This window comes from Salvelinus namaycush, chromosome 14 (assembly GCF_016432855.1).
Source record: "Salvelinus namaycush isolate Seneca chromosome 14, SaNama_1.0, whole genome shotgun sequence".
NCBI lineage: Eukaryota > Metazoa > Chordata > Actinopteri > Salmoniformes > Salmonidae > Salvelinus > Salvelinus namaycush.
Window position 1 is genome coordinate 8,858,953 of NC_052320.1, and position 14,499 is coordinate 8,873,451.

At 42.2% G+C, this 14,499-nt stretch overlaps 1 protein-coding gene across 2 annotated transcripts; it reads left to right on the forward strand.

Moving 5' to 3' along the window:
* Window positions 1-7,807: 7,807 nt before the first annotated feature.
* LOC120059096 (prostaglandin E synthase 3-like) lies at window positions 7,808-12,124 on the forward strand. Of its 2 annotated transcripts, none has more exons than XM_039007898.1 (8): window positions 7,808-8,149; window positions 9,391-9,504; window positions 9,885-9,954; window positions 10,108-10,206; window positions 10,429-10,518; window positions 10,614-10,685; window positions 10,857-10,875; window positions 10,998-12,124. In XM_039007898.1, the coding sequence occupies exons 1-8, from the start codon at window positions 8,130-8,132 to the stop codon at window positions 11,015-11,017; spliced, it is 504 nt and encodes a 167-aa protein (XP_038863826.1). In that variant the 5' UTR covers window positions 7,808-8,129; the 3' UTR covers window positions 11,018-12,124. The 2 variants fall into 2 exon arrangements, with proteins under 2 accessions (XP_038863826.1, XP_038863827.1); XM_039007899.1 differs by having other exon boundaries at window positions 7,917-8,131.
* Window positions 12,125-14,499: the final 2,375 nt, after the last annotated feature.

Below are 14,499 nucleotides of genomic sequence, written 5' to 3' on the forward strand. Positions count from 1 at the left end.
CTTGAATGATCATTATTTGTTATACCAGTGAAATGTCCAAACTGCCTCTGCATGCCAATCATTTGATCTAATCATTTTTTATTTAACTAGGCAAGTCAATTAAGAACAAATTCTTATTTACAATGACCAAACCCTTCCCCTAACCCGGACAACGCTGGGCCAATTATGCGCTGCCCTATGGGACTCCCAATCACAGGCCGGTTGTGATACAGCCCGGAATCAAGCCAGGGTCTGTAGTGACGCCTCTAGCACTAAGATGCGGTGCCTTAGACGGCTGCGCCTCTCGGGAGTTTCATGGGAATATGAATTTAGATGTCCTTGAATTACTGTTCTGTGAGTGAATTACAGCAGATGGTGTTAAACTAGTAGCCTTGTATTTTGTTTCAATTAAAGTATATATCCAGCCCTGGTGCATGAGAAGAAGGGGGAAAAAGAAGCTCCAACTCTGCTTCAACTAACCATTCTAAAATCTCAAATTAGGTGTTTTTGGTGTAATAGTAAAGTTATAGGCCTACTGTGCTATGCTGTTGTGTTGATGTAAAATGATTAGTTATGTGGTCTTGCGTGACATTGATTCAGCTTTGGTGTAACTTGACTAGACAAGCACCATTGTGAGAATGTTCTATTTGAAATAACAAGTGATGAGTGCGACTATCATGCGTAGGCAACAGATGTTCAAGTGTTTTAAGCGATTGAAGCCCCCTTCCTGGTGCTGAAAGGACAGCGCCCGTGTCGTGCAATGATGTTAAAAAAAAAGTTGAACCAGCTTGTGGTGCTGTAGGATAGCCCTGCCTTTCGGTCATTTCAGGAACAAACAACCATTTGCAGTATAGCCTAATAGACCTACGACTACGTGGTATATATCTATTTGTAGGCTGTAGCCTAATGTATATACATATAGTTTATCATTGCACGAGGAGAGCTTTAGATGTGAGTAGGCATTTCATTGTAGCTTACACTACGCTGTATCATTCAACTTCCATTTGATGAGCTTGAACACATGGTTACGATAAACCATATTAATCAAATGTATTTATATAGCCCTTCTTACATCAGCTGATATCTCAAAGTGCTGTACAGAAATCCAGCCTAAAACCCCAAACAGCAAGCAATGCAGGTGTAGAAGCACAGTGGCTAGGAAAAACTCCCTAGAAAGTCCAAAACCTAGGAAGAAACCTAGAGAGGAACCAGGCTATGAGGGGTGGCCAGTCCTCTTCTGGCTGTGCCGGGTGGAGATTATAACAAAACATGGCCAAGATGTTCAAATGTTCATAAATGACCAGCATGGTCAAATAATAATAATCACAGTAGTTGTCGAGGGTGCAGCAAGTCAGCACCTCAGGAGTAAATGTCAGTTGGCTTTTCATAGCCGATCATTAAGAGTATCTCTACCGCTCCTGCTGTCTCTAGAGAGTTGAAAACAGCAGGTCTGGGACAGGTCAGGGTTCCATAGCCGCAGGCAAAACAGTTGAAACTGGAGCAGCAGCACGGCCAGGTGGACAGCAAGGAGTCATCATGCCAGGTAGTCCTGAGGCATGGTCCTAGGGCTCAGGTCCTCCGAGAGAGAGAAAGAAAGAGAGAATTAGAGAGAGCATACTTAAATTCACACAGGACACTGGATAAGACAGGAGAAGTCCTCCAGATATAACAAACTGACCCTAGCCCCCCGACACATAAACTACTGCAGCATAAATACTGGAGGCTGAGACAGGAGGGGTCAGGAGACACTGTGGCCCCATCCGATGATACCCCCGGACAGGGCCAAACAGGAAGGATATAACCCCACCCACTTTGCCAAAGCACAGTCCCCACACCACAAGAGGGATATCTTCAACCACCAACTTACCATCCTGAAACAAGGCCGAGTATAGCCCACAAAGATCTCCGCCACGGCACAACCCAAGGGGGGGCGCCAACCCAGACAGGAAGATCACGTCAGTGACTCAACCCACTCAAGTGACGCACCCCTCCTAGGGACAGCATGAAAGAGCACAAGTAAGCCAGTGACTCAGCCCCTGTAATAGGGTTAGAGACAGAGAATCCCAGTGGAGAGACAGCAAGGGCGGTTCGTTGCTCCAGAGCCTTTCCGTTCACCTTCACACTCCTGGGCCAGACTACACTCAATCATATGACCCACTGAAGAGATGAGTCTTCAGTAAAGACTTAAAGGTTGAGACCGAGTCTGCGTCTCTCACATGGGTAGGCAGACCATTCCATAAAAATGGAGCTCTATAGGAGAAAGCCCTGCCTCCAGCTGTTTGCTTAGAAATTCTAGGGACAATTAGGAGGCCTGCGTCTTGTGACTGTAGCGTACGTGTAGGTATGTACGGCAGGACCAAATCGGAAAGATAGGTAGGAGCAAGCCCATGTAATGCTTTGTAGGTTAGCAGTAAAACCTTGAAATCAGCCCTTGCCTTAACAGGAAGCCAGTGTAGGGAGGCTAGCACTGGGGTAATACAGGATCAAAGAAAACCGAGAGGTGAACTATCAATTAATATTTATTTGCATATAAACTCAGCAAAAAAAGAAACGTCTTCTCACTGTCAACTGCGTTTATTTTCAGCAAACGTAACGTGTAAATATTTGTATGAACATAAGATTCAACAACTGAGACATAAACTGAACAAGTTCCACAGACATGTGACTAACAGAAATGGAATAATGTGTCCCTGAACAAAGGGGGGGTCAAAATCAAAAGTAACAGTCAGTATCTGGTGTGGCCACCAGCTGCATTAAGTACTGCAGTGCTTCTCCTCCTAATGGACTGCACCAGATTAGCCAGTTCTTGCTGTGAGATGTTACCCCACTCTTTCACCAAGGCACCTGCAAGTTCCCAGAAATTTCTGGGGGGAATGGCCCTAGCCCTCACCCTCCGATCCAACAGGTCCCAGACATGCTCAATGGGATTGATATCCGGGCTCTTCGCTGGCCATGCCAGAACACTAACGTTCCTGTCTTGCAGGAAATCACGCACAGAACGAGCAGTATGGCTGGTGGCATTTTCATGCTGGAGGCTTATGTCAGGATGAGCCTGCAGGAAGGGTACCACATGAGAGAGGAGGATGTCTTCCCTGTAATGCACAGCATTGAGATTGCCTGCAATGATAACAAGCTCAGTCCGATGATGCTTTGACACCGCCCCAGACCATGACGGACCCTCCACCTCCAAGTCGATCCCGCTCCAGAGTACAGGCCTCAGTGTAACTCTCATTCTTTCGACGATAAACGCGAATCCGACCATCACCCCTGGTGAGACAAAACCGTGACTCGTCAGTGAAGAGCACTTTTTGCCAGTCCTGTCTGGTCCAGCGACGGTGGGTTTGTGCCCATAGGCGACGTTGTTGCCGGTGATGTCTGGTGAGGACCTGCCTTACAACAGGCCTACAAGCCCTCAGTCAAGCCTCTCTCAGCCTATTGCGGACAGTCTGAGCACTGATGGAGGGATTGTGGGTTCCTGGTTTAACTCGGGCAGTTGTTGTTACCATCCTGTACCTGTCCCGCAGGTGTGATGTTCGGATGGACCGATCCTGTGCAGGTGTTGTTACACGTGGTCTGCCACTGCGAGGATGATCAGCTGTCTGTCCTGTCTCGCTGTAGCTCTGTCTTAGACGTCTCACAGGACGGACATTGCAATTTATTGCCCTGGCCACATCTGCAGTCCTCATGCTTCCTTGCAGCATGCCTAAGGCACGTTCACGCAGATGGGCAGGGACCCTGGGCATCTTTCTTTTGGTATTTTTCATAGTCAGTAGAAAGGCCTATTTAGTGTCCTAAGTATTCATAACTGTGACCTTAATTGCCTACCGTCTGTAAGCTGTTAGTGTCTTAACGACCGTTCCACAGGTGCGTGTTCATTAATTGTTTATGGTTCATTGAACAAGCATGGGAAACAGTGTTTAAACCCTTTACAATGAAGATCTGTGACGTTATTTGGATTTTTACGAATTATCTTTGAAAGACAGTGTCCTGAAAAATGGACATTTCTTTTTTTGCTGAGTTTATTAATGCTCTCAAATCAATTGACCAAGTAGTGAACATAACTCATAAAATCTACAATTGCAGGAATTTAGTTTTAAAACAGACAAAATCAATATTTTGGTGTAATGTATTCATGCATCTCAATAAACTAAAACCTTAATGGATTATTACTTTCAACTTGGCCCAATTCACATTTCCAATTGCCCACCCTGACATACTAAACTAGAACGGGCCCTGGGTCTCAGCCAATAGCCTATATAGGCTAAATATCCCAAGCATGGTGCAGGGCTACAGCAACTTCCAGAGAGAGTCAGGCTCCTTTTGCTTTGCAGTTGCCACTCTGGTTTGGGTTAATCGGCAGAACGGTGTCGCCTTAACCAACTGTTCACATATCGTTCTGGGTTCCACTGCTCAAGTGGGGGTCCGTGGAGTTTTGGGAACATCAAGGCAGACACACTGAATTTGGATCCTAGATCTCATTGGTGCGATAAGGTCCATGTGGCTAACCCCCTCTCACACTCCGCTTAGCTGCAGGGAACAGTGCTTGACTTCTTTATTTTTTAAATATTTTTTTACAAATTTAACCTTTATTTAACTAAGTCAACTCAGTTAAGAACAAATTCTTATTTACAATGACAGCCTACCCCAGCCAAACCCAGATGATGCTGGGCCAATTGTGCACCGCCCTATGGGACTCCCAATCACGGCCGGATGTGATACAGCCTGGATTCGAATCCGGGACTGTAGTAATGCCTCTTGCCCTAAGATGCAGTGCCTTAGACCGCTGCGCCACTCGTGTGCCCGACTATATGTAAGGTTCCTCAGTCGAGAAGTGAATTTTTAACACAGATTCAACCACAAAAAACAGGGAGGGTTTCCAATACTTCACAAAGAAATGCACCTATTGGTAGATGGGTACAAATAAAATAAAAAAGCAGATATTGAATATCCATTTGAGTGAAGTTGAAGGGTGAAGTTATTAATTACACTTTGGATGGTGTATTAGTACACTACAAAGATACAGGTATCCTTCCTAACAGTTGCCAGAGAGGAAGGAAACCCCTCAGGGATTTCACCAAGAGGCCAATGGTGACTTTAAAACAGTTACAAAGTGCAATGGCTGTGATAGGAGAAAACTGAGGATGGCTCAACAACATTGTAGTTACTCCACAATATTAACCGAATTGAAAGAGTGAAAAGAAGGAAGCCTGTACAGAATAAAACATATTACAAAACATACATCCTGTTTGCATCAAGGCATTACTGCAAAAAAAATGTGGCAAAGCAATGAACTGTTTGTCCTGAATAAAAAGTATGTATGGGGCAAATCTAATACAACACATTACTGAGTACCACTATCCATATTTTCAAGCATAGTCTTATGGGTATGCTTGTAATCATTAAGGTCTAGGGAGTTTTTCAAGATAAAAAATAAACGTAATGTAGCTAAGCACAGGCAAAATCCTAGAGGAAACCCTGCTTCAGTCTGCTCTCCACCAGACACTGGGAGATTAATTCACTTTTCAGCAGGACAATAACCTAAAACATGAGGCCAAATCTACACTGGAGTGGCTTACCAAGAAGACAGTGAATATTCCTGAGTGGCAGACTTACAGTTTTGACTGAAATCTACTTAAACATCTATGTCAAGATCTGAAAATGGTTGTCTAGCAATGATCAACAACCAATTTGACAGAGCTTGAAGAATTTTAAAAAGAATAATAGGCAAACGTTCCAGGTGTGGAAAACTCTTAAAGACTTACCCAGAAAGACTCACAGTAATAGCTGCCAAAGGTGCCTCTACAAAGTTTTGACTCAGGGGTCATGAATACCTATGTAAACGAGACATTTCTGTATTTCATTTTCAATAGATTTGTCATTATGGGGTATTGTGTGTACAGTCGTGGCCAAAAGTTTTGAGAATGACACAAATATACATTTTCACAAAGTCTGCTGCCTCAGTTTGTACGATGGCAATTTGCATATACTCCAGAATGTTATGAAGAGTGATCAGATGAATTGCAATTAATTGCAAAGTCCCTCTTTGCCATGCAAATGAACTGAATCCCCCAAAAAACATTTCCACTGCATTTCAGCCCTGCCACAAAAGGACCAGCTGACATCATGTCAGTGATTCTCTCGTTAACATAGGTGTGAGTGTTGACGAGGACAAGGCTGGAGATCACTCTGTCAGGCTGATTGAGTTAGAAAAACAGACTGGAAGCTTCAAAAGGAGGGTGGTGCTTGGAATCATTGTTCTTCCTCTGTCAACCATGGTTACCTGCAAGGAAACACGTGCCGTCATCATCGCTTTGCACAAAAAGTGCTTCACAGGCAAGGATATTGCTGCCAGTAAGATTGCACCTAAATCAACCATTTATCGGATCATCAAGAACTTCAAGGAGAGCGGTTCAAATGTTGTGAAGAAGGCTTCAGGGTGCACAATAAATTTCAGCAAGCACCAGGACCGTCTCCTAAAGTTGATTCAGCTGCGGGATCGGGGCACCACCAGTACAGAGCTTGCTCAGGAATGGCAGCTGGCAGGTGTGAGTGCATCTGCACGCACAGTGAGGCGAAGACTTTTGGAGGATGGCCTGGTGTCAAGAAGGGCAGCAAAGAAGCCACTTCTCTCCAGGAAAAACATCAGGGACAGACTGATATTTCTGCAAAAGGTACAAGGATTGGACTGCTGAGGACTGGGTAAAGACATTTTCTCTGATGAATCACCTTTCCGATTGTTTGGGGAATCCGGAAAAAAACTTGTCCGGAGAAGACAAGGTGAGCGCTACCATCAGTCCTGTGTCATGCCAACAGTAAAGCATCCTGAGACCATTCATATGTGGGGTTGCTTCTCAGCCAAGGGAGTGGGCTCACTCACAATTTTGCCTAAGAACACAGCCATGAATAAAGAACGGTACCAACACATCCTCCGAGAGCAACTTCTCCCAACCATCCAGGAACAGTTTGGTAACGAACAATGCCTTTTCCAGCATGATGGAGCACCTTGCCATAAGGCAAAAGTGATAACTAAGTGGCTCGGGGAACAAAACATCGATATTTTGGTTCCATGGCCAGGAAACTCCCCAGACCTTAATCCCATTGAGAACTTGTGGTCAATCCTCAAGAGGCGGGTGGACAAACAAAAACCCACACATTCTGACAAACTTCAAGCATTGATTATGCAAGTCAGTCAGGATGTGGCCCAGAAGTTAATTGACAGCATGCCAGGGTGGATTGCAGAGGTCTTGAATAAGAAAGGTCAACACTGCAAATATTGACTCTTTGCATCAACTTCATGTAATTGACACTTATGAAAGCCTTTGACACTTGTGAAATGCTTGTAATTATACTTCAGTATTCCATAGTAACATCTGACAAAAATATATAAAGACACTGAAGCAGCAAACTTCATGGAAATTTATATTTGTGTCATTCTCAAAACTTTTGGCCACGACTGTAGATGGGTGAGCTTTTTGATTTTATTTAATCCATTTTGAATTCAGGCTGTAACACAACGTGTGGAATAAGTCCAGGGGTATGAATACTTTCTGAAGGCACTGTACCTCTAGGCTGCTATACATACTTATTTGGTTTGTCATTCTATCGTTTTTCATGGGATTTTAGTGGTAATTACATTTATTTAGAATTATTTATCAGAATGAATTTTCCAGAAATAGTTTAACCAGCTCAGTGTATTCTCAAATTGAAAAAAGTGAGGGTGCGCCACTCCTTGCGCTCCAGCAGCACTACAACCCTGCTAGTAACGCCTGTTCATACATACTTGTGTTATACAAGGGAAATAGTTGATATTATGTGATACAGATCAACTATTTTTAATTTTTTTATAATACAGATCAACTCTCTGTGTGTGTTGCCACGGTAACAGCGTAGCTTACTTCAGGTAAAGCGCGTGCAAGAGACTTGTCCCTGCACGAGCGAAAGATCCAGAAACTTCTTTCGGACAGCGCGAGCGAGGCCACAGTGACTTGATTCTAGATGCGTCATTGCGCACAACAACGAGGAAAAGCAGTTACTGGTCTAGGATTGATATTTACATTTTGCCCTGTCGTTTTTCGCTACAGAAGAGAATATCCAACAACACATCGTGGCTAATACTGCGGACTGGAGTGGGAAGAAATAGATAGCAAGAGATGTACGTTTGGAACGGAGGGTAGGGGGGAGCTAACGTTAGCATGCATGGGATGCATATTCTTGCAAATGCGGAGTAGCTTGCTAGCTAGCTTCAAGCTTAAACAGCGTTTAACTAGGGCTGGCTGTGTCTGGCATGCCCAAACCTTTATACGTGTATAGCAACGCTGCAATGATAGTTTCCATATTGTCCATGGGACACAAAAATGCAACGTTAATGTTATAGCTTGCTAGCGGGTGCCAAATGTAGCTAACTAACTAGCTAGGCCTGCTCTATGCTCCTTCATGCATGGGGACGATTAGTGGGAATGAATGGCGCGCTTGTCAGTTTACACTAGACGAAATGTCGGCTTTACACTCGCGCAATGGTACTCGTCCATATCATCACGAGCCATGGTGATACTTTAATAATAATACAAGGCTGAACCTTGGCTTCATAGCTAGCTAGTTATTCCTTTATTCACGTGGACTAGCTAGTTTTAGCTAGAGCCATATAAACAGGTATTAGCGAGCCATTTCCTTGCAAAGTGGCTCTCTTAGCTACTGGCTTGCTAGTTGGAGTTACGACATTCCATGTGGCCTGCTAGCTAGCTCATGAATTAATATATGGAAGGGTGTCAGAGCTGGTTAGCCAATAATAGCTATTAGGCTTGGCCATCAAACCACTGAATTCAAGGAAGCCTTATCCCTTGAGACCTGACGAAGTATGACCTTGGATTAAATAAAGTTGATGGGTGGAGCTACACTCCAGCTGATAAATTAATGTTCCTGATGTAGTGTCTGAATGAACCAAACAATGTATTATCTTAGCTAGCTAATCAATGCTTAAAGCACATTTGCCTGCTTTTCTGTTTCACCATGCATGTAGCAGATGAGTAGACAGCTTTCTAAGTGGCACATTATTCAGGTTTGCATCTAAAATTAATGGCTGGAACCAGAGTGATTATATGGATGGAACCAGCTCCCTATCCTTCCCACATTTTATCCCTTCATTGATGTATCCCCTATTCCCTAATGATGGTAGTCTTGGTAACTGTCTGTTAAACTATCATTCCCCTCATTGCCACTGCCTGTCATGCTAAACATTTGGCATAATGACACGGAGTACACAGAGTGCTATGTTAGCTAAACAGACTGGTACCCAGGCTATAATGATGGGGTGCAGTTTCCCAAATATGGATGGATGGATTTCATAATCAAAAACTAGAAGACATTGATCACTGCTTTGTATCGGACTAATCAGTCTTCTCTTTCGTCCTATAGGCAGCCAGCAACAGCGAAGTGGTATGACAGAAGGGACTCTGTCTTTATTGAGTTCCTGGTAGAAGACAGCAAAGATCTACAAGTGAAGTTTGAAAAATCAAAACTTGATTTCCGGTAAGCTGCTTCACCTTCACCCAGTACACACTGTAGTTTAAGTGAGATGGATTTTAGGCTAAATTGTGAGCTGTCTATAAATTAGGCCTACTGCAGACACACTTGGGGGGGGCAGTTATAAATTAGGTCTACTGCAGACACACTTGGGGGGGGGCAGTTATAAATTAGGCCTACTGCAGACACACTTGGGGGGGGCAGTTATAAATTAGGCCTACTGCAGACACTTGGGGGGGGGGGGGGCAGTTTCCTGGACACAGATTTAAACCTAATCCTGGACTAAAAACCATCTTCATCTTCCTTTTAGCCCATGAATAAGATCAATCCTATTGGCCCTTACTGTCTGAATGAACAAAACCATCTATTTTACTTTGTCTTTTCAGTTGTGTTGGTGGGATTGAAACCCTCAAACACCATAATGAATTGGACCTTTTCGACTCAATTGATCCCAATGTAAGTATGTTTTTCATTTAGCTGCAGAATCACTATCTGCAATGACCCAGAAAAACCACTGCAATGACCTGGATGTTAAATATGCTGACAAAGAAGATCCCTCATCCAAAATCACTTGTAATATACCGATTATCTCTCTTCCTCTCGTTACAGGCATCCAAGCACAAACGTACAGACAGATCAGTGTTGTGTTGTCTAAAGAAAGCAGAGGCAGGAAGAGCATGGCCACGGTTAACAAAAGACAAGGCAAAAGTAGGAACTGTTTCAATGCACAGTACTATGCATTCTACCTTACTTTTTCTGCCCTGTATTTCTGGGCCTCCCGTCCATGTATCTTATTCCTAAAAGGCCAAACTGATTAGCACCCCTATCCTGAGACGATTTGAGTAGGCTCAGATCACATAAGAAGGACATTTTGTCTTGAATGTTGGTTAAAATAATTTTGATTTTGGATGTCTGTTTTCTTTCCCACAGTTTCAATGGCTGGGTGTCGACTTCAACAACTGGAAAGACTGGGAAGATGATTCTGATGAGGATCTGTCCAGTTTCGACAAGTTCTCAGAGGCAAGCATGTCACGTTGCACAAAGTGTGTAATGTATTAAATGTGTTAAATTATATATATTTTTATGTTGAAACAATGATTGTTGCTTATTTTCAGATGATGAATACGATGGGAGGAGAAGACGGCATGCCAGATCTGGGGATGGGTGGTATGGAAGGTCTCGAAGAGGTCTGTGTTTATTTTCTGTCATTTCTAAATTAATTTTACAGCAAATATATCAAGGCAAATGCAAACATTTACCAGTGTACTATATACGGTGGCTGCAAGAGAAACTACTTGCTTTCTTGCTCTTGAGTTTTCCAGTTTTGACACTAAATCTCATATTGTTTTTATTTCCAGCACGACAGCGATGATGAAAGTAAGTTGTGATATCATTTTAGCACATGGTTAAAAGCAAGCAGACAATTTCTATAGCATTTATGGTACATTTTATGGTACATTTTGTTTTTATTAACATTTTAATATTTGTAATTTTTTCAGAGATGCCAGACCTGGAGTAATGATGCATATAAAGTCTTGTAACCGATGACGATGAGAAATGAAAGCCTCAAAGGTCGGTTGAAGAGCGAGACGAGTTGTTGGTAGCCATATTTGAAAAAGGAGGAAATATCACCAGTTTTCCAAACACACGTCAGAGGAACCTCACTGAGGAGAGACTGTATCTGTCGTAATGGCATCACAGCTGGGCATTCTCCAGCAAATGTCTTAGTGCTGTGCTTTGCTGTTCTAATTCTGCATGGACAATTCAGTTGTTTCCATGATGTGTTTGTTGTGGGGTTCAGTTATACCGTGCTTTAACTTAACAACCAGGGGTGCCTTCAGCAAGGAACAGCGTTATGGAACGTTCAGATAGAATTACGTCATGTAGAACAAAGGTGCCACTGACATGTAGAATTAAGGAATCGTGTCGGCTCATCGTATTTCAATCTGCAACGTTTGATAATGTTTTCCTACTGAATGTGGCCCTGCTCTGATGGGATAGTCTGAAAGTTACACCCCACCTCTCCACCTTTTTTATTTAATAAAGTTAGTGAGGTTACGTATTGAATATCAACATAATTGTAAATTCTAACCGGGGGAAAAAACATGTTTTAAAACAACTGCCTATTTTCAATAAAGTTGTTTCTTTTTTTTAATGAAAAATGTCCCCTTTTGTTCGTACTGTACATTTTGTTGTATTTTTGTTAATATATTGAAACAAGTTTTAGCTCGGAACAAATATTTTCTAAATGTATGTTAACATCTGGAAATGTTACCGGTAATAGTTCATTGATTTTTAAATAATGAGGTATTAGAAATTAATGAATGAAATATGCATGTTAAACTTATTTTACAGTATAGCATAAATTGTAAGTTATAATGGAAAAACCTTTCAATCACATTTTGCAAGGATGCTTTTGCTTTAGTTAACATCGTACATACAGAACATTTGAAAAGTATATACCGTTAGTTTACTCTGTATTTATTGCACGCTGTTTTGTATAAAACAAGCAGCAAATGATTTCTTCCATATTCAAAGGGGTGCAGAAACGCAACAAAAATAACTTGTCATTAAATGACCAAGTTTAATTTGCACTCGCAGTACAAAAAATAAATGCACTACTAGGTTTCGCCAACCTATCTCGTTGATGAAATTTCAGTTTAAATGCTGTGGGAATTTGTCCACATTTCTAATAAACTGTCTCCGACTAAGTTGTTGTCCGGTTTAAAAGTGTCTTGGCACGTAGTGAGAATAATATGTCTTTGACCTAAACAGATTAAAGGGATATAATGGGCATGACAACATGAACAAAGGTCATCTGTTATTACAGCATGTGAGAATGAGTCTGTTGAATGCTAGTACATGCTATGACCACCAGGTGATGTTGATGGTCTATATACCATGGCTGCATACCTAGATATAACCATTGATGCATTATTGGATATTACACAGGAGTAGGGTACTGAGAGCATCTATACACATTAGGAACCAACATAGCAATATGTTCTTCCAGAGAATGTACCTTTTGGACAGTCCCACTTGAAGTTTTAATTTCCTCTAAACAAAATGATTGTTGGTTCAGTTTAGGAGCATGTTTAGGAGCATGCTAAATGTCAACACTGCGCACCATTCACAGACTAAAATGAGTAAACACTCGATTCTGCTGATTGAGGCTTTTGTGTTGTGTCAGTAATATATGGCAATATTCTCCTTTTCAAAGAATTATACACAAACCATTCATTCCAAATCTTTTTTGAATTTGTTTATATACATAAATGTAATTTCCCTGTCCATGGAGTTCTATCACATTTATATTTGGGTTAGATTTTACAATTGGATAAGAAATAATGTATATTATACAGGTGCAAGGAATGGGAGCCAAATAGCCTACGTGAATTCAGGCCCGTTAATATTGCATACTGAAAATCAGTAAATCAGTCCAAGTATGATGGACAACCAGTAGCCAAGATACCATGTCATCATGCAGTAAGTAGGCAGTCTGACCACGCTGGTGGAATTGAAGAGAAAACCCCAGAGACCAGTCGTTATTGTGGCTGTGCCCATCGTTTTCCAACAGAAATAATGGTGTGAGCATCTTAATGAAAAGATATTTGGTATTGGTGCAATAAAAACAATAACTTGTATTAACCACAAGTTTTGTAAAGGAAAAAATATGTTGTGACTGAATGGCACACCTGTCACCCCATTGGTAATAATGAACCTAAAACCGTTCCAGTGTTCTTTTCCACAGTTCAATCTAGAAGAAAACAGACAGAAAAATCTGAATTTTAGGAAGTTTTTAACATAAAAATTATAAATCCAGGATTCTCTGATTATTAAAGTATATAATATGTTCTTGATTGGATCTAAGCATATTGTTATTACATATTTTCCCCATACCTTTCATAACTAAATGGTCAAAGAGGAGAAATTGTATAGCTTTGAAATTATATTGTCTATCCAGTTTCAACAATCATGGTAAAAAATTTAAATATGAAATTGTACACTGTACATCACAAAGCTTTTCAATGGAATACAAGCATCATTATTTTAATTTAAAAATAATTCATAAGTCCGTTACAGAAATAAGGAAAGAAATCTATCATATCCATCGCTGGGGGAATCAAGCGGAATAAAAGTGAATGTAAAAGTAAAAGGAGAATCAGCTTACATGTCTGGTTCAGTTTAATTCTCTACCAAGCAGTGGAAACGGAAAGGGGGTGTAATAGCACAGTGAGCTGGTTCAACAATGCAGTACCCCTCCCTCCATCCCATCAACTGTCCTGTCATCATTAGATCAGAACACAAAATGTCCGCCTTGTAAACAGAGGGAGGAGGTAGGGGGGTAAAGCAGGAATGGAGGGAAGAGGGGGACCAAGGAGTCAGGGGGGGGTCATACAAGTGCACGTTCAGTTTACCTCACATCCTCACCCAGCCAGTAACACAAAGCTAAAGCATTTAGTCGCCTCAGTTAACATGATCCTCTTCTCTCTTTTTCTCCTCTGTTTTTACCCCCCAGGTATAAGAACCATAGCCTGGTTTCAGATCTATTTGTGTTGTCTTGCTAACTTAATGGCAACATAGCACAAACTGATCTGCAACCAGGCTATAAGAACCTGAGTTTGGAGGGAAAAACAGACCCTAAACCGACCCCTCTCCCCCTAGAGTGAGACGAGAACCTCTCCCCCTAGAGAGAGACGAGAACCTCTCCCCCTAGAGAGAGACGAGAACCTCTCCCCCTAGAGTGAGACGAGAACCTCTCCCCCTAGAGTGACGAGAACCTCTCCCCCTAGAGAGAGACGAGAACCTCTCCCCCTAGAGAGAGACGAGAACCTCTCCCCCTAGAGAGAGACGAGAACCTCTCCCCCTAGAGAGAGACGAGAAACTCTCCACCTAGAGAGAGACGAGAACCTCTCCCCCTAGAGAGAGAAGAGAACCTCTCCCCCTAGAGAGAGACGAGAACCTCTCCCCCTAGAGAGAGACGAGAACCTCTCCCCCTAG